Source organism: Melozone crissalis, unplaced genomic scaffold (genome assembly GCF_028551555.1).
Source record: "Melozone crissalis strain CALT ecotype California unplaced genomic scaffold, PUWL_Pcris_2 ptg000018l_1, whole genome shotgun sequence".
Classification (NCBI taxonomy): Eukaryota; Metazoa; Chordata; class Aves; order Passeriformes; family Passerellidae; genus Melozone; species Melozone crissalis.
Window position 1 is genome coordinate 39,225,273 of NW_026535796.1, and position 18,854 is coordinate 39,244,126.

The 18,854-nt window shown below is 38.5% G+C and overlaps 1 protein-coding gene across 1 annotated transcript in view; it reads right to left on the minus strand.

Annotated features, from left to right (window-relative positions):
- Positions 1–618: 618 nt before the first annotated feature.
- PTPN21 (protein tyrosine phosphatase non-receptor type 21) overlaps positions 619–18,854 on the minus strand; it is a 39,813-nt gene continuing 21,577 nt past the window's right edge. Inside the window, exons 9-20 of the mRNA XM_054275431.1 lie at positions 16,981–17,068; positions 16,213–16,292; positions 14,973–15,074; positions 14,377–14,437; positions 13,652–13,736; positions 10,014–11,479; positions 7,799–7,936; positions 5,902–6,123; positions 4,646–4,774; positions 4,098–4,332; positions 3,279–3,439; positions 619–2,451 (exon numbers count right to left, since the gene is read on the minus strand). Of these exons, the coding sequence (XP_054131406.1) occupies positions 2,323–2,451; positions 3,279–3,439; positions 4,098–4,332; positions 4,646–4,774; positions 5,902–6,123; positions 7,799–7,936; positions 10,014–11,479; positions 13,652–13,736; positions 14,377–14,437; positions 14,973–15,074; positions 16,213–16,292; positions 16,981–17,068 (2,896 nt within the window). The 3' untranslated portion in view covers positions 619–2,322. The remainder of the gene's footprint in view (positions 2,452–3,278; positions 3,440–4,097; positions 4,333–4,645; positions 4,775–5,901; positions 6,124–7,798; positions 7,937–10,013; positions 11,480–13,651; positions 13,737–14,376; positions 14,438–14,972; positions 15,075–16,212; positions 16,293–16,980; positions 17,069–18,854) is intronic.

Here is an 18,854-nt window from a genome sequence, read left to right on the forward strand (position 1 = left end):
AGGTGACAAAGACCACAGTGCAAAGTTAAGAAATGGAAAAGGTACAAGCTACATTTCAGAGCCTGCCCTCCCTTTCAATAACATTTCTGCAGATAGAAGTGAACTGTGGCAAAAATTAACAATGTTTTTAAAACCGGGCATGATAAAAATAGCTAAGTATGTTTGCTTCTTTCAATACTTCTGTCAACACAGATATGTCAGATTGGTAAGTCTGCAAGGTTTATGTGTAAAGAATCTGTCTTCAGCAACTGGTTTCCTCTGGACTTCCAGTTTTATGTTTGGCAATTAACAATTCCTAGGCATTTTATATAAGAACAACGTTTCTTTTCCCTAGTCTGAAATATTCAATCTAACTTATACTGAGAGTACAACAAATCAGACTGCTTCCAAGCAGACCTGAAAGCACCAGATCAATATTGTGTACCTAAAAGAATATCTTTTGTACAAAATGATATATTATCTCAATGCCATTTGGACCATATGTTTAACTTCATGGAAGCAGCTTATTACAAAGGAAATTGAGGCAACCTATTTATAATACTTAATTCGTGTTCTGGGACACAACTATTGTTTTGAAGGAGTTTTAATAGTTTCCAAACCCTTGTTAGAGCTCAGAAAAATAACAATTTCAGCACTAATAAACCTGACTTTTAGTTTCATTTCATTTCACTAAGCAGGTATCAAGGGAAATGTACATTTAACCATGCCTGCAGAGTGGTCTACTATACAGAGTTTTTAATTAAACCAGACATCAAAAAATTCTCACTCAATTTGGAACAGGGATTTTCAACTCAGCATCTCAAAACACTTTGACAGGCAGCTAAAACCACACTGTCCCCACTGAAAACCACAGAGGATTATTTAGGGATATCATCATTTGACCAGTAGTCTGTACCTGCCTACTTCAGGTCCATGCCCAGCCACTGACTCAGCCACTTACACAGCCACTAAATTACCCCCATCCCCAGTGCTCCCTCTAAGAGCTCTTTTCTGCAATTTCTCAAATGTTCCTCATTGCAACGCTGCACAGCATTAGCAAAATTTGCTCTAGCACCAATAAAATAATCTGGAGGATTCTACAGAAAATTCCAATGCTTTACTGGCTTTCTTGGCTGGAACATTAACTTTTTTTAAGGTCATCTTTGCACTGTATAAACCAGCAATCATAGCTGCCACACCTCCTCCATTACACTTCAGACAATCATTTCCACTTCACCACTCTGCACCTTCTTACTCCCATTTTGGTTCTCTCACTTCATCAACTTAAAAAGCTCTTCTTAAAATAACAGGTTAGTAATGGTATATTACCAAATGAAACAATGCATGATTATAGTCTCTATATTTAGCTACATAAATAACAGAGCAAAAAAAGTGCTTAAAACATTTGCATCCGCTTTGATTTCAGCCAGTAAAATCAAACTGTCCTCTAAATATATGAATAATACTGAATATGTACTTTCTCTCATCCATTTGTTTCCAATAACCTCACAGATAGTTAAAATATTTTTCCCCTGCCTGTTGCAGGAAATGCCTCCTCTGAAATGAAAGTTATCAACAGTTGCCATTATCTTTCACTTTCACTATCACATGGCACTACAGCTAACTACCAACAGCTTCCCTAGGACTTTCTGCATAATTTTTGAAAAGTTGGTTCAAACATTGTCAGTCTTCTCCTATGAAAATATTGTTATGTTTAAAAGTTTTCTGTTGTGGTGGTTCATTTTCTTTTAAATTTAAAAATCCCAAATATAAAAATAACTGTTCTTAAAGCAACCGCTTAAAATATCTAAGAGCTGCTCATTTTGCTAAGTAAGCCAGAGGAAACCAAATGTTCATTTTAAAAAATATAGATGTATTGTTCTAAATATAAAATTGAAAGCAGAATCAAACTGCATAAGACCTTGACATTCCCAAGGGGCAGGTTTCTGACCCCATCTGCACCTACAGATTTTAGTTTTTGCACAGTCAACAATTATGTTTCAAAACATAGTGTCAGTAAAATTGTACTATATACCTCCATTCCATAAGATACTTATTTTGCTCAGAGTAACACCACTCTAAAGAATGTGTGCAAGTACTACAGAGCAGTACAAGTAAAATCATTCCTTAATGTGACTGTGGCTGAACATGGGAAGGATTCAGTCCAGCCAAGATCCTGCTGTGCAGGGACTGTTGCACTGACTCGCATTTAACAGTCCCATGGCAGCCCCAAATGGTAACTCTGGGATCCATCAGTGAGGAAAACACCAGTGAGAACAGGTCTGGACAACTCCAATTTTCTTTCTGTAAACTCTTGCAGAGTCTCTTAGGAAGTGGCAGGGGTTAGATGAGTCTGGAGCTTTTGAGAAACTGAATGAGAACTCCGTAGACGAAAGTGTACTGCGAAAGAGTCTGCACCATCATCATCCTCTGCTGCCTCAACATATCCAGCACGCGTGGGATGTCCAGCATCTGCACGAAGGGAACAAAACATTACAAGTGACTAGTGAGAAAGGAAAATGGCTTGCATTTTCCCAGCAGGAGGTTCAGAGCAGTACCTTAGTCATCTAAGGACAGAGTCAGCTGCTCTGATTTCATATCTGACAATTCATTGCCCCTGCCTGCAGTAGGGACTGCACTACACCACTGACCATCTGGGAAATGTGCATAATGGGAAAGTTACCTGTCTCATGGGGTATTGGTCTTCACAAATCTAATGGCTGAAAAAGTCTGTTACAGTGTTAGGAGAGGGATGCACAATGAAACAATAAGTTTGTTGAGTTTCACTTGACATATTATATTATATATTAAAACAGCTGTCCACTTCTGGCTAGAAGTTGATAGGACTGATTTTATTCTATTAAACTACCACATTGTCCTCTACTGAGACTGATACTGCAAATACACTGCACTTAGGAACAAAATAGTAACAAGTACAGAGACTGGCTACAAAGCATGTTCTTGAATATTATCGATTCTAATAAAGGCAAGGAGCAGTAAAGTCAGGATGAAATCCTGAAATATGCTCAGTGGGCTAGGGCATACCTTGCTCTACTCAATGACTAAATATCTTAGGGAGTCAAGAATCCAAATGAGCATTCCCGAGCCTGGTGTGTATGTGGGCAGCTCTAGAAGATTATTAACTTCTGCTGAATTCCCAAGAGCCATTTCTAGCACAGTTGTAAGGCCTTTCCCAACAGCTGCTCAGATGAACAGCCATAACTCATTCTAGGCAGGTTATTTATTGCCCCTTCCAGTACCTGACATGATCTGAAGCGGCAGGAAGAAGAGGAGCTCACCTCGTTGTGTTCCAGGCAGGCGATCATGATCTCGGCCAGGATGACCACCCCGGTGCGCCCCACGCCCGCGCTGCAGTGCACCAGCAGCGGGGGGTTGGCGCTCCGGGGCTCGGCCGTGCTGTTGGTGTGCCGCCGCACCGACTGGATCTCCTCCAGGTACGCTACACGTTCAACAGGACACTAATCAGTCATTAGGAGAGGAAGCCACACAAGCTATGCTATTGTGCTGCATGACCACCAGAGAGTAGTAATTTAACAATGGACATGCCACAGAAAAAGGATGCATTGTACAAATCACAAACCCTCTCCCCAGTTTTAACATCAGCCATCGGAAGATGCATAAAATGTAAAACAACTGCAACACCACAGAAGTAGGAGCCCATTGTGAGTTATACCTGCCCCATTTTTTAGCTGCATTCTCGTCACATTAGGTGCAGAAGTCATACCCCAACCATAGCAATACAGACGTACAAGGATCATCTAGCTTTTGAAAGGATTTCCTTGCCTTGTTCTCCTATTCCTACTAAAGACAGCTACGGCTGCAACATACTCGAATGCGTAGTATGCAGTGCAATTATGTTTTATTCTATATGGACTTCTGATAAATTATTTGATTTAGACAGAAAGAGTCACTTTAATAAATTTGTATATTCCTGCAAAAAATATAATTCAGTATCTCTTGCTGGTGTGAAGAAACCTTTTACAATGGAATGCTTGGCTTACTTGTCCAAAGTTACTTCATATGGGCAGCCATTTCAGAAGGTATTAATAGAACACCAGAAACCACACCCCAAACCAAAGCTATTAAGTACTACTTACATAAAAATCCCTTTAAATCTTCTGGACAGCCATGCTCTGGCCAGTCAGTATACTGCAGATGCCAAACCGTTCTCTCCTGTCCTGTGAGCAGATGTTTAATCTTCAATCCTGTCGTTGCGTAGCAGCCTGAGTCGGTGCGGAATCGCGTGGTAATCTTAAATCTTCCATATGTCACAGTGTTGTGTCTTGAACCAAGCCGTGGCCAGTATCTGAAGCTTTTTTCTCTCCCACTTTCCTTAAAAGCAGAACACTTGCTTAACAAGAAACCTAAGAGCATTCATACAACTAATGTTCCTGTAGTAACAACTGTATCTCTCCTCTACTAAGCAGTACTAGCAAGTTACAGCCTCTTACTGGGAAAACCAACTTTCCATCAGAAAGAGCTTGCAAATTCATTTTTCTGCCAAAGGAATCAAGACAGAAAGGGGTCACTAGAAACTTATCTTCAATCAGTCTAGTTGGTGGAAAAAACATCCCCCTCCTCTAACAGATTATAAAAAAAATCATTGTTGAATTTCTGGGAGAAACCTGACTCAATTTATACTCACTTCCTCTGCTGTCACCATAGCTATGATGGCAATCCCTTGTTCCCAGATCATCTGCCAGAAATCCTGACATGTGTTTTGCAAAGGGCCCTGCGTGGCAATGTAATCCCACTCTATGCCACCAACAGAGATCTGTGAAAACAGACATTAGATTAGTAATTATTGAAAACCCTCTCCCCAGTTCTAACATCAGCCATTTGAAGATGCACAAAATGAAAAAAGACTGCAACACCACTGAAGTAGGAGCCCATTGTGAGTTATATCTGCCCCATTTTTTAGCTGCATCTTGTCACATTAGATGCAGAAGAGCCACAATTGTACAGGTTCATAGCTAAATAAATGTATTTTATATCACAAGCTTCATGTCAAACTGAGAAAATAAAATTGTATTTCTCCTTTGTGAATTTGAGGTATTTTAGAAAATTCATGTTTAGAGAAGCTTTCTACTCTAGTGCCGTAAATATTATTACTGTACTAGTTGTTCTTTCCTGAAAAAATATTATCTTGCTTGAGAAGGATCAATATTTGTGAATGTAGCAGAGAAACTATGATGCCATGTCAGTATACAAACAGATTTATTAAAAAAAGACAGCAACACAAGTGCTGCTTTGACAATCTCAACTCTTCTCATAAAAAACAACTGTAGTTGCACTTAGAGCAGATAAATGTACTGAAAAATGAACTGCCTTCAAGGTTCTTGAAGACACCCTTCAAATTCTTTTAAACAGAGCTTAAAGAGTTAAGGATGGGGAAAGACGTCAGCTGAAGGCTTTGAAAAAGCCAGTTTCCCCCTGGCTCTGGTTCTATCCATCCTAAAAAGCTTAAGCTAGGAGCAAGCCTACTGCCCATAGTGGATAGTCTGAGAGTACAGAAAAGGAAGAAACAATGCAGCTCAAAAATATCACAGTCATTGCAGAGGAACCCAGTTTGCTTTAAACCTATTTGCCTCTTTAGCTCTGGGCAGAATGGAGATGCCTCTTGTTAGCAGCAATCCCCAGAGAGGGAACACAGAAAAGCAAAAGTAGATCAAATCAACACAGAATCAAAATGCAGAAGATCCCTCCAGTAATTAACCCTCTATTATTCTAGGTGATTAGGAAAACAGGTTCCTGCTTTCCCCAAAGAAACCCTAGAGAAGAAAAGAAAGAGAGAGAGATGGAGGGATTATCACTGATTTCACCAAACCAAAAACTGATAGGCAGATGCATTTTCAGCTGCACGTGAGCTGGGAAATTTCTCTCCGAGAGCATTTCTCTCACCTTGATATGGGATGCATTGATGTAACCCGTGTTGTTTTCTTTGGTTGGGACCAGCTCCACCCTGGTGTCATCGTAGGGAAGGACGTCCTGGAAGCGGTTCCTCTCGGCGTTCTCGGGCAGCCGGGCGATGGAGCACTCCCCATCCCGCAGTCTTTTCTTCTGGACGCGCTCGTACTCCGTGAACACCATGCCCTGCTCCAGCCGCTGCTCCAGGGCTCTGCACTGCAACACAGCACACAGCCAGGCACGGTCACACTCTGAGGGGAGCCTGTTTACACAGAGAGCTCGTGAAATGTAAAATGGACACATTTTCTTCTCCTCCATACTTCTGCAAGGCTTTTCCAGCTATTAGTGTTTCCACAAGCATACCAGAATAAATTAGAGGCAACCCTAACCAGCAGGAATTTTGTTTAAGTGGCAACTAAGCAACCTGTTATACTTCACTAGGTCACAAAGTTTTATTTGGATACTGCTGGTAAAGGAAAGATTACTTCATGGTTTCTGTAAAGACAGCCCATCTGGGGAGAAAAAAATTGACCAACCAGACAGATATACCATACTGCATGCTGCTTCAAATACCTTTGATCCACCTGCTCAATAGAGCAGCTAGGTGACATCATTTTAAAGGTGTCCTGTAACCTTATAATAAACACAAAAATAATAATAAAAAACCTCACAAACTTAGTTTTTTGGATGGAGGAAAACTATTAGAAAACTTCATTTTTGGATCGAGGAAAAGTATTAGAAAAAAATCTAGATTTATACTTTAACTGCAGCAAGTTTCTAAGGCAGAAAAGCTGCCTTAGAAACTTGCTGCAGTTAAAGTGTAAACCCAGAATTTTTTTCTAATAGTATAATTCAATCTTCTTTATTTAATAAACTACTCCCTCCTCCCCTTTATTCTTCCGAAACCAAGTTGTTTCTAAATCATAAGACACTTCTGGAATTTCTGTATCGCTCTGCCAACAATAAGGAGGAATAATATGTAAGATTTCAGCCAGAAAATTTCATCTATGTCACATGTCCCCAGATTCTTACAGCAACTGCTCTGTGGTATCAGGTCATGGAAGTGTCTTATATCAAGTAAGTATGCCAAATGTTACAGAGGAAGGTGTAAACTTCCCTCATATGCAATTTGCACAACAATACATCAACTGCACAAACTCATTTATTATCTTTAGGCTAAACTCACATATTTAAACTGACAATAGCATGAAGCTGAGCATTTTTTTGCTAGTTTTTACTTCTACATTTTTTTATCCTGACACAAGCTGATGGAGTCTTATATTTCTCAAATAATGATCCTCAAATTCTAGAACCTGCTGTCATCTCATTGTTCTGACATCCTCTACTGAGTTTAAAATTTCAGCACATCAAACAAGTTCTATCTATATTTTTTGGGCTCTACCTGAACAAAACAGATAAATACAATCCGCATAAGTTGTATTCTGGGGACGCAATTTAACTGCAAAACTACACCTCTTACTCAACTGCAAAACTCTAAACACCATATGAATTATTAATAATTGCAAATAAAATAAATCTCACACTCAGAATTTTAAAATTCACACCTTTTCACTCTGGAAAACCCAAAATTAAGAGAGAAAGCAGGATGAGTTGCACAAAAAATATATCAGTAGGTACTAGTTAATTCATTTCCTGTATGTTCAAAGGTAAACTACAATTGAATCACTATCATGTTAAAGAAAAATCTGAGTTACACCCAATACTTCTAGCAATGACTTGTCAACCTGGAATCTTTTTATTTTGTTTCTCTTCTCAGCATTTGAGTTGCCTTAATATGAAGCATTTTACAATCAATAAAATGTACCATTCATAGTCATGTAATTTGGAAAAATTGCTATTGTAAATCAAGCATTAAAAGACTTCAACATACTCGCTCATCATTTGTTGCTCTTGTTGATTCTTCCTTCCCCTCATCTGGCAGAGGCATCCTAGTCAATGCCAGTCCATTTAGGGCAGCTAGCTTCAGAGGCCCCATTTTTTTTGCATCATTTTTATTCTTTTTCATACCCTGCAAAAGAAAAGCTAAAACTTGTAAATACTCATAAATATCTGATGAAGTTATAAAGCAGAAACCAGATGAGTTCAACTAAGCAAAAGATCCTTCTCTGGCCCCTTATGTGAACAGCTCTGACCTTTTTCTTTGATAAGCACTGCAGTGAGAGATTAGGGTGGTGGGACTACATTCCTCCAGGGACACAGCACAGGTCTGTCTTCATTCCAGACAGGTTAATGAAACTGCATGAGAATGACAAATATTGTTCTCTACAAAGCTCACCACTGAGGGTGTGAGGTGGCAACTGCAGATACTTAACATTCTTGAACAGACCTGGGAACGTTTCCCAAACCCAAAAATACATAACAATGATTCCTTACTAGACTATTCGGTTTGCAGGCACTTTTCTTCCCTACAATCAGGCAATGACCATATACCTTTAAGATATTTGGTTGTAGTTAAATGTTTTACTAAGTTTGCAACACACTTGACATACAAAACATGAACACAGAACTGCAGACAGATTTGAGTCCTGGACTGGGCCACGAATCTAAATTACAGAATTACCATTAATTATTTGGTGAAAAATATCAAAGGGGGATTTCTATGAAGGAATCAATTCAAATTATTCCTTTAAAATGGGTAAGAGGAAACTTCATCATTCCTGCCATTGCTAAGTTTAATTGTTAACAAAAATACACAGAACATATGAGCACATGTGCTGCTTGAATGATAATGCTTTCAAAAGTTCAATGGTGGTAAGAAATAGGAAGACAAACCTAACAGGTTGAGACTGCATTTAAAAGTGAAGTGAACACAAACACAACAATGAAAGTTCATTGAAAAGCAAAATGTGCAAGCATTGGTTGGGGCCAGCTTTGTAACTAGGATATTCATCTCCATTGTGAACACAGAAAGGTAATGTTCTGTATTATGCAACAACACTTAAATGTTTCTGAAGCAGAAACTAAGTTACAAACACTTGAAATGAAATTTCTGATATTAATTTAATTTAAAGGTTGACAGGAACATGCCACAACTACGTAACTGTCAAAAGGAAAAGCAAGGTCTGATTTTGGTAGACACATTACTGTCTGAAAATGTATCTTTTGGAGAACAAACAGTAACTATTTCAATACATAGCTTTTGCATAGGTTAGTTTTTGCAATATCTGCTATTACCACAGAAGTACAGTTTATATAGCAGTTCCCCTGCAGTCCAGCTTGTGCAGAAAACTATTAGACACTAACTCAGGTATCAATCAAATTTAAAAGGCAAAATAATAATATAAAATGGTCTTCCTCTATTAGCATCTGAAATCTGCCACAAACTGCATAAAACTGAACAAAATTTTAAAGTAAAGTGGGCACTAAGGAGTGCCAGTGAAATTGTTCATTCCACACAGACTTTGATGTTTCTATGAGGTGGGAATTACTGAAGAGGTGAAACTTGCAGTTTTTCACTATTTATGGTGTCCTAAGATTGGAATAGGAGAAAGAGATATGGCAAACAAGAAATACCTTCAGTGGGATAAAAACAGCTTGAAGAGAAGCAAAAGTGAGAGGATGTGAAAAAAGGAAGGCATGAAGTAAAGAAGAAAATGATGCAAGGAAAGAATTTATTCCTTAAGGTGTCAGGTTCCCTCTTAGGTCAGAAGAAGCAGGTAAACAAATTTTTTAAAAAGTAAACATTTCAGCTACATATCATTTTGCAGTGAGAGAAAGATAAGAAAGTTGAATAGAAAGAGTTGCTTCTGCTCCGGATAAGAAGTAGGGCAGAATAGGGATCTAGAACTGATTTTAAATTAGCTCCTTCTAAAGTTCCTAGTCAGGTTAGGTTTTCAGATGGATAGAGACTGCACAGCTGGATTTGTGTGAGTGGATTAAGCAAACAGAACTCAGACATGGCAGAGAAGGGACTAAAAGACAGCTAAAGTTAACCAGGGAAACAGAAATACAAAGGTCAAGCTTAAGGTGGCTTTAATTCAAATGCTTTAAAAGCATCTCAGACTGACTAAAAGAACCCCAAACCGCAAACAAAAACAACCAACTGCTACAGACAACTCAAAACAAGACAAATAGTATCGACTTACACCTAGAGGGGGAAGGCCTTCCACAATATTCTTCTTCCCAGACAAAAGATCGGACACGGGTCTCTTCTTTACTGAATCTTTCCTTACTCTGTATCTGCCTGATGTTGTAAGATCAGATTCTGACATAGATGGAGTAAGCAGTCCTTCCCCTCTTCTCTGTACCTGGCCTTCTACTAGTAAATGAACAGGGCTCATATCTTTCATTCTCTTCTCTGCCTCTGTGATGTGTAATTTAGGCTCAAGGATATGCAAAGGGCCAGCAGATGAAGCAACAGAGCTATAAGGGTAGTTCAATACTGAATCATGAGAATAACCTCCCATAACAGATGAAAGCTGGGTTTGATCTTCAGGGAGAGGAGAAAGACTCGTACTGGCCTTATTCTCTTCTTCAAATTCTTCTTCTTCCTCACTACTGTGAATCAGCATAGTGGCATCTGAAAGAGTTTTCTTGTGATCACAGTTCACACATTCTTCTTGCTCACCTTCTTTTTGTTTCGTTCTCTCCATCAGAATGTTGGGCTGTGATCCTTCTGAGATAACTCTTGGAAGAGCCACATCTGCTGCAGAAGCTGACATGGTCCTCTCTTTAATTCTCATTCCTTCAAAGCTGGGAGTCAAGCCAGCTATTTCAATACTGTTCCTTTTCTGCAGCTGAGCGTGGCGTGCCGATGTCAGAGGTTCACTGACCTCCTGAAGGGAATGAGCCACAGGCAGGCTGTCCTCCTGGAACGTCTGCACAGAGTGGTGCACTCGCCTGGTGATGAGATCCGGGTTGCTGCTGCTGATGTAGATGTGCCGGGAAAGGTCAGGAGTGCTGTTGGCAGGCCTGGGGTACGGGTACGGCGGGGGCGGGCGATAGACTTGAGTCTTCATTATGTTGGGTGCTGGGTAATCCTGGGACTGCAGCTGCACATTTGTCAGCTCAGGCACACTGACTGCCCCAACAACTGGGCGCTTTTCAGCAGGATAGGGGTAGGGGGATTGGCTATGGAAGCTGTAGTTCAGGTTAAATGGATAATGGTTAGACTGTGGGGCAGCAAAGTGGGCATGCTCTCGAATTTCAGGCTGACTGTAAACTAAGGCATCGGGCCTGCTGTAAGCATATGTGTTGCTGATGTTAAGATTTCTCATTGAATGACTCTGCCTGTCTGTGTGCACCATCCCCCTGTTGAGCTGTCTCATCACAGTCTCATAGTCCGGCGTGGGACGGTAGGAAGGTGGTATTAGTGCACTGTGTCTGTGTGATGGGACATAGTCAGTTCTGAGCACATCACTTCCAGTAATGCTTGGGTTAGAGGACATGGGGGATGGCTGCAAGTAATGCTGTGGATTGTTCAAGGAGTTTGTGCTGTGTGCACTATAGACACTCCCATTGCGGATCCGACCGCTGTAGTCGTGAGGGGCTCTGTCCAAGCTAGTCTGAGAGTGACAGTAGTATCCGTTCTGATTGCTCACAAAGAGGTTATCTGAAAGCAAAGTGTAACAACAATCTTTATGTCCAGGACATCAAACAAAGTTATCCTCTATTAAGATAAGGCAATGTTTGAGATTTTTAAAACCTCAGTTATTTTTAGCTATGTATTGAAATGTGAAGGAAAAAAACCCAAACCAAAATCCCAGCTTTTCTGTTCTTGTTGATACCCAAGGTATATACACCAGAATAGCGTATTATATTTATTTCAATCATGTAAATCCCTACGAGAAAACACCATCTGTTTATGAATTACTTTCCTCTCTTTAGGATAGGCTTCCTAAGTTTAAGTCCAAAACAAACAAAGTTCATATCAATCTTAAGCCACACCACTGAAAAAATTAATGTCTACGCTAGGATTTGCACTAATGTACTCAGTTTGAACAGCAAAGAAAGAAAGAAAGGGAAAAAAAAAACACAACAAAAAACCAAAACAAAACAAAAATACCACCAAAACCCTAAAAACAGCCCCAGACAAGCAGACAAAACCCCTTGCTCTTCTCTCTTGTACTCCTTCAGGATGTATGTAGGCATAGCACAAGACCTCAAAAAAAACAAAATTAACTTTTCTCCAGAAATTTTGAAGGCAGTATAAACTACCCCCATATATTGTTCACATATATATACACCTACACTGTAAAGAAAATGTTCCAACAGTTTATACATCCAAGACATATTTAATAATTTTAATTACTACTTCATTGGATGTACAATTTGCCAGTCTTCAGATTAAGCCATTGCTGTAGATGCCTTCATGATTTAAGTGTTTGAGTTCACCAAAATAATTGCCACAATTATGTTAATGAATTTGCTGAAAACCAAAAATTGTTTTATGAAAAGATGTTCAAAAATAGGACACTTGTAGTAGTGAGTACCCAGCAATACTTACAACACTAAACTGCAAAGAATTCAGTTACATTCTGAATGTAGCTGAATACCTGCATTTCATTTAGATTTGTGTAACTGTTATGATAGAAAATGTGCTTATTCCCTTCCCAGTGAGCTGGCCTTTTAGAGTGCTATTTATCCAGCAGATTTGTAGGTCTGGAAAGTTCCTATCAAAGTTGAGGAGATTTTGCAACAGATTAGATTCAGCCCTTCAGGGCAGCAACTTTGTTAATTAAAGACACAATGTGTAACAATCAAAATAATGAGAGTAAGCAGCCATGACTCTTCTGTAAAGTGCTAAGATAAGGAGTCTAAATAGCTTGAGAATGTTAGGGTTTGCTTGGGGTTTTTTCTTTCTTTGTTCCAATCAAATATATACCAAGTCCATAACCTGCAAACTTCTTTAGCCTTTGAATTCCTCAACACCTTGTAATCTAGCAAACTTAGACAATTGTCTCTCTTCCTGCATTCTGGATTTAACTATTTTTTAAAATTTTTTAGTTGTGTGAATTGTCTAGGGGAAATCTCTTTGCAGCTATTAAGACCAATATTGACAATGATCTCACAATGCCTTAACATACCAGTTTGATACATGGACCAAAAAAAGCAATGGTCAGCTTAAACACACACAACACCTCAGTCTACAGTTGCTGCACATGCTATCCTAACCAGAACTGCCCATCTCCCATAGGAGAGCACGTGGAGGAGGAACAGTGGAGGAAACTCTGGGTGTTTGGCCTGGAGTAAAAGAGGCTCAGGGAGAACCTTTCTGCTCTCTACAGCTTTCTGAAAGGAGGGTGTGTTTGTGTCCTCCCGGGTAACAAGCGGCAGAACAAGAAGAATGGCCTCAGGGAAGTTGCATCAGGGGAGTTTTAGATGGGATATTAGGAAATTTCTTCTTGGAAAGAGTGGTGAAGCATTGGAACAGGCTTGTCCAGGGAAGAGGTGGAGGCACCATCCCTGGAGGTGTTTAACAGACTGGCAGATGTGGCACCTGGGAACATGGTTTAGTGATGGATTTGAGAGTGCTGTGTTGATGGCTGGAATTGCTGATCCTACAGGTCCTTTCCAGCCTAAACAATTCTGTGATTCCATGACTGTATTTCACATTAGCCTACGTGTCTAGAGTAGCAGCAAGCACCTCTATGACTGTTCTAGTACAAACCTACCACATGTTCACCTATTAATTTATTCAGCTATAGCTAAAATAGCTACACATATAAATTAAGTTTTTACCTTCTAAAATTGTGTAGTGTGGCCATGGACTTAATGAACTTACCTTGGGAAGTTGCATATGGTTCACTGTAATGACCATTGTAATGCAGCTGAGGTGGTGGAGGCATCATATAAGGCTGAGGCTTAGGCTAAGAAAGCAAATATCTTACTGTTACTTAAAAACTGATTATTCATTTTTAAAAAAATTACTGAATTTTTTTTAATACATAATGTATACCACTGTGAATATATATATAATATTATATATAATACTATACACATAGTAATAATGCTTATATTGTATTGTATGATAATATAATATAATATTATATTATATTATATTATATTATATTATATTATATTATATTATATTATATTATACAAATAAACACATACAAAGCCTTAGTCTTAAACCATTTCTCTAAATCCGCAATGTAAATTTGTCCTTTGAGGTGATACAAAAAATAATTTAAAAACTAGGAACAAAACCTCAAAATTACACTGCACTAACCCAAGACTGTATCTTGCCATCTGACATCTAAGAGAGTCTCCTAGAGACAGTGTTCAAACTGAAACCAGAAGTGTTTAAAATATTTTTCATTGCAATTGTTTTAAGTTCACTATTTAGATATTACATAGCAGCTCCTCCTACAAGTCAGAAACAGTTCCTCACATACTAGACTCATCTTTTTCACTGCTAATTTCATTTCTCTAAGGGGAAGTAATATTTGACTCAAAGTCAACTGAAATCCATAAAAATGCAAACATAAATCTGTTTGCTTTCCTTACCATGGACATCCTGGATGAAGATCGTCTTCTAACAGGATTCACTGTAACTGGCTGAGTTTGTCTACAGAAGGAATTTAATGATAAGAAATTATTCTTAACAATAGCAAGACCTATTTAAAAAATCAGAAAGCACTCCCAAATTCAATTAAAAGTCACTCTTAAATCACATTTCTGGGAGGCAGGCATGTGTTAGTCTTCAACATGAGCCTCAATAGGAAAGAGCTCTGTGCATTAGCCACCATCAGAAAGCAAAATCAAAAACCCAAGATCAAAAATATCTCAGTTAATCTCCTGTTCTACAAGCTGCCTGTTCTAAAAGTCAGACATAAAACTGTTTGGGGACTGTAACATTACAAATGTTACACCATCTGTAAATCATTACTATAATGCATTAGCATTTGTATGTTCTAACATTGATGTTAATGGAATGAATTTTCATAATTTGTTGGATTGGCTCCAGGACAAAGTTCAGAAGTCTTAAGTTCCTTTTCCCCCGACCCTGTGCTCTGCATGTCATAGCAAGACAGGTCAAAAGACAGCATGATACAAATGCAGGAACAGGTATTTTTTAGTGAGAAGGATGTTTTTAAGCTCACCCTTTGGGAAGTGAAGGACGAGAAAGGATTGGAAAGCGTGGAAGGGAAAGAATGAGGGAAGATTTCTGAGAGCCCTCCTCAGGTGGAGAGTCCAAGGAGTCTCTAAAGACAAGGTATGTACAGATTTAGAAAAAAAAAACCGTGAAGTTGATACCGGCATGCAAAAGACAGTTTTCAGCTAAGGACCAGATGACAAGAAATCTTAAGAGAAGAAATAACCAGAAAAGTTTTTTTGAAGACTTAACCTGACATAAAATCACATTGTGGTTACAATAAGTAATCCTAGAGACAGACATTTAATATAGAACTACAGCTCTGACATTATTTAGACAGAAATGCACAAGTCCCATGAACACACTACTTCTACCAATGCTTCTTATCACTCTCAAAAGACAGACAAGTTTACAAGCTTTGAGGTATGAGGTTTATTCTATTTCAAATTTATGTTACTTCTCAAATAAATTAGCATTAAACACGCTAATGAGTCATCTGTGGCACAAAATACTTGATTATCTTTCCACTGGCCTCAGCAGATATCAAACATCTATCTTCCCATGTATGAAGAGGAGTGAAACATATGGGAACCAAGTTTTTCCAATGATAGACTGTTCACTGTGTCTAATTCTCTACACTTTGACTGAGGAAACTAAACTGAAGGAAAACTGCTCTAGTAAAGTAGCTCAAATTCCAGCCATTAATTTACAAGTTGGCGGCCAGCCCATTTAAATTTAATTTGATGAATTGTATTAAATTTGCTTTGCACTGGTGCTACTTGAGCTATCCAGATTCCATGGATACCTAAAGAACCTCATACCTCTGAGCTGTCAATCCAGCACATTTCAGGAGTGCTTCACATACACTGCCCGCCCTTTTAAAGCCTCTAGTGTCCTTTCAGAGCAGCTCACCCAAACACAGGCCAAAACCCTGCTGCTTCCAGCAGCTCACCAGCCACAGCAATATTAGACCCCAAAGCAACTGAAGTCTCTCACAGCACTGTGATCCAGAAGCAAAGGCCAAACATTATTACTTATGGTGAGATTTCAGCACTTAATATTGTCTTCTGTTGTAAATCACGAAGTATTTCAAAAACTGGTGGTAACTATCTTCTCAAAAAGTATTAAGAAAATGAACCCAAGTAATCTAAAAAAGACAGTAAAGACTTTACAGAGGGAGTGGGAGATTTCACTTCCCAACGAAAGCTGCAAGGGCACCAAGAGTTCTGCTAATGTATTCTACTTACAGGCTGCATTTATTTAGTCTGTAAAATTTGTGTCTAGCCACACACATCCTCCACACATATTTTGCTGTTTCCATATCTTCCTGCCAAAAAACAAAACCCAATATTTGCATTAAGTCAAACATTCATACCCTTTACTTGCTTTCAGAAAAGCCACTGAATTTTTTAAGATTAAATTACCATTGACCGACTTAATTTTAATGTAACTTTATTAATGTCATCAGGTTTTCCCTAAAACTCTACTTTGCAGAACCAAATATACACTCTAGTCTAACAATTTTCCTAGACTTATGAAATTTGAAAGTAGAAGCCTTTTGTTCAAGATACTTATTAGCTGTAACACTAATACAATTTATAGTTTAGGTAAATACAATAAGATTGTCAACAGCTGCTCTTTGACAAAAGCAACTGGTAGATGCTGAATAAAATGAATTCTGCAAGGAATGCCATGGCCCACTCCAGCAAAGCTCTAAGGCTATATTTATCTTTAATTGCCACTGACTCAAGTCAAAAAAGCATGCCAGAAATTTTGCTGGAATGGATGAACATTTTTTATGACCACATAACTGGACACTTCAATGTACTCAACATAAAAAATCAAATTTTTAATGCCTTCCCATGGAAAGCTGGCCAAAGACAGTGTTATTACATTTGCCTCACTCATACAGCTCAAAGATGCTAAATATATAGATAGTAGGTTTTAAATTATCAGTCTTAATTTTGGGGTTTTTTTAATGATGACTTAGAGAAAAAAAAAAAAAATGTACTCACAGTTTGGAACTGAATTGTCTCTTCTTTGTTTGCCAGTTCTAATGCGAAAAAGGATTTATTGTGGGACATGTTGGCAATATCATGCCACCTGCAGACAAAAGGGACAGGATATGACTGGACAAGCTCTGATTTTCAAACCTCAAAAAATGCAACTGCAAACCAGAACCACCATCAAGAATGTGGATAAAGAAGAGGGGAAGAGGAGGGGCAGACACTGATCTCCTCCATCCCATGACCAGTGACTGGAGTGAGGGAATGCCCTGAGGTTGAGTCAGGGGAGGTTTAGGTTGAATATCAGGAAAAAATGTTTCACCCAGAGGGTGGCTGAGCACTGGAACAGAATCCCCAGGGCAGTGGGCACAGCACCAGCCTGACAGAGTTCAAGAAGTGTTTGGACAATGCTCTAGGACAACAGGGTGTGATTCCTGGGGCGTCCTGTGCAGGGCCAGGAGCTGGACTCCATGGTCCTGATGGGTCCCTCTCAAGACACTATTTGCTATAAATCTATGATTTTGTTAAATACTATTTTATGATTCTGTGAAAAAGCTCATTAATCTATCTGAACAAGTTGTAGACCATCACTTCCATACCATTAACAGCTGCTGAAAAGAAAACATGTATGTGACTAACTCTTGGTAAGATGTAAATATGAACAGTAAGATTATTACTTGTCTTCCATTTGAAATTCTTCCAATTATTGCAAAAAAAAAATCTAATTTAGACAAATTTAGTCATCAGTAAATTATAATGTCCAATCTGCTTGAAACCAAACCCTACATTCCAGGGAGAAAAAAATCAAACCTCCACTAAACAAAGCCTTTAAGGCATTATTATGGATATTTTCTAGAACTCCTACCCATTGACAGATGAAAAAAATTTAGATTGCATGAAATATATTTATTCTTCTTCTTTTTAAATGCAAATTTAGCTTGAACCATTAGTATTATGTTAGTGTAAATAAAGTCTGTATCATAGATTTATTAAAAGAATATTCTGCAGTAAACAAACACATCGAAAAAGCATGACCTGCATATAGGGCTGTCTCTAAAGGTGTTTATATGATTCCCATTTTCATTACACAGAGGTGTCTGTTGGCATTTTCCATAGCTATTGCCTCATGTATATATGAGGTAGAGAAACATTAATGTCTCCTTTCTGATGTAGAACAAAAATCCCTCAAATTTAAGGCCTTGGTTCATAAGCCTTTGTGGGAACAACTATGAAATTACCAGCATAATCCAGTCTTTGTAAATCACACTAATGGGTCATTTGTCTGTGCTTTACTGCCACCCAAATAACATGATATTGCTACCCATGATGGAATTGCCCATAGTCATGCAACTAACAAGCAAAAAAGCAGAAAAGTGGATCCTGAAATTGGAAAATAAATACTTTCTGATGCTTCCCAATGTGCAAATTTTTCCCATGTTTACAGACCCTGCATGCACAATTCCTTGAGAATTTATGTGAAATGCATGCACAAAGCTTTATTCCTCTCCCTGTGCATTTGGTAAGTACAATTGTTGCTTAATGCTGTAGGAAAGCAGAGCAGACAATTAAAAAGAGCGCAGCATCAGCTTTCCTATCACAGCTGAGACAGAAATTCTTCTGAAGGACATTTAACAGTTGTGAATTTCTAAATCCTGCTAAACAAAACTACTGACAGAAAGAAGCAAAGCTGCCTACTTCCTCTAATCCCAGAAAATCACCAGTAGTGAAGTTTCAGCAACTGCTGGACCATAGGATTTCAAGATTTCTGTTCATATTCAGTCAAAAATTCAATCCTAGAAGATAAAGTTCACTAAGAATAAATCCTTTCTTGCTTTAATAAAAACTAAATTGTTGAGACTCATTTTATAAAAAATCTCTTTTTT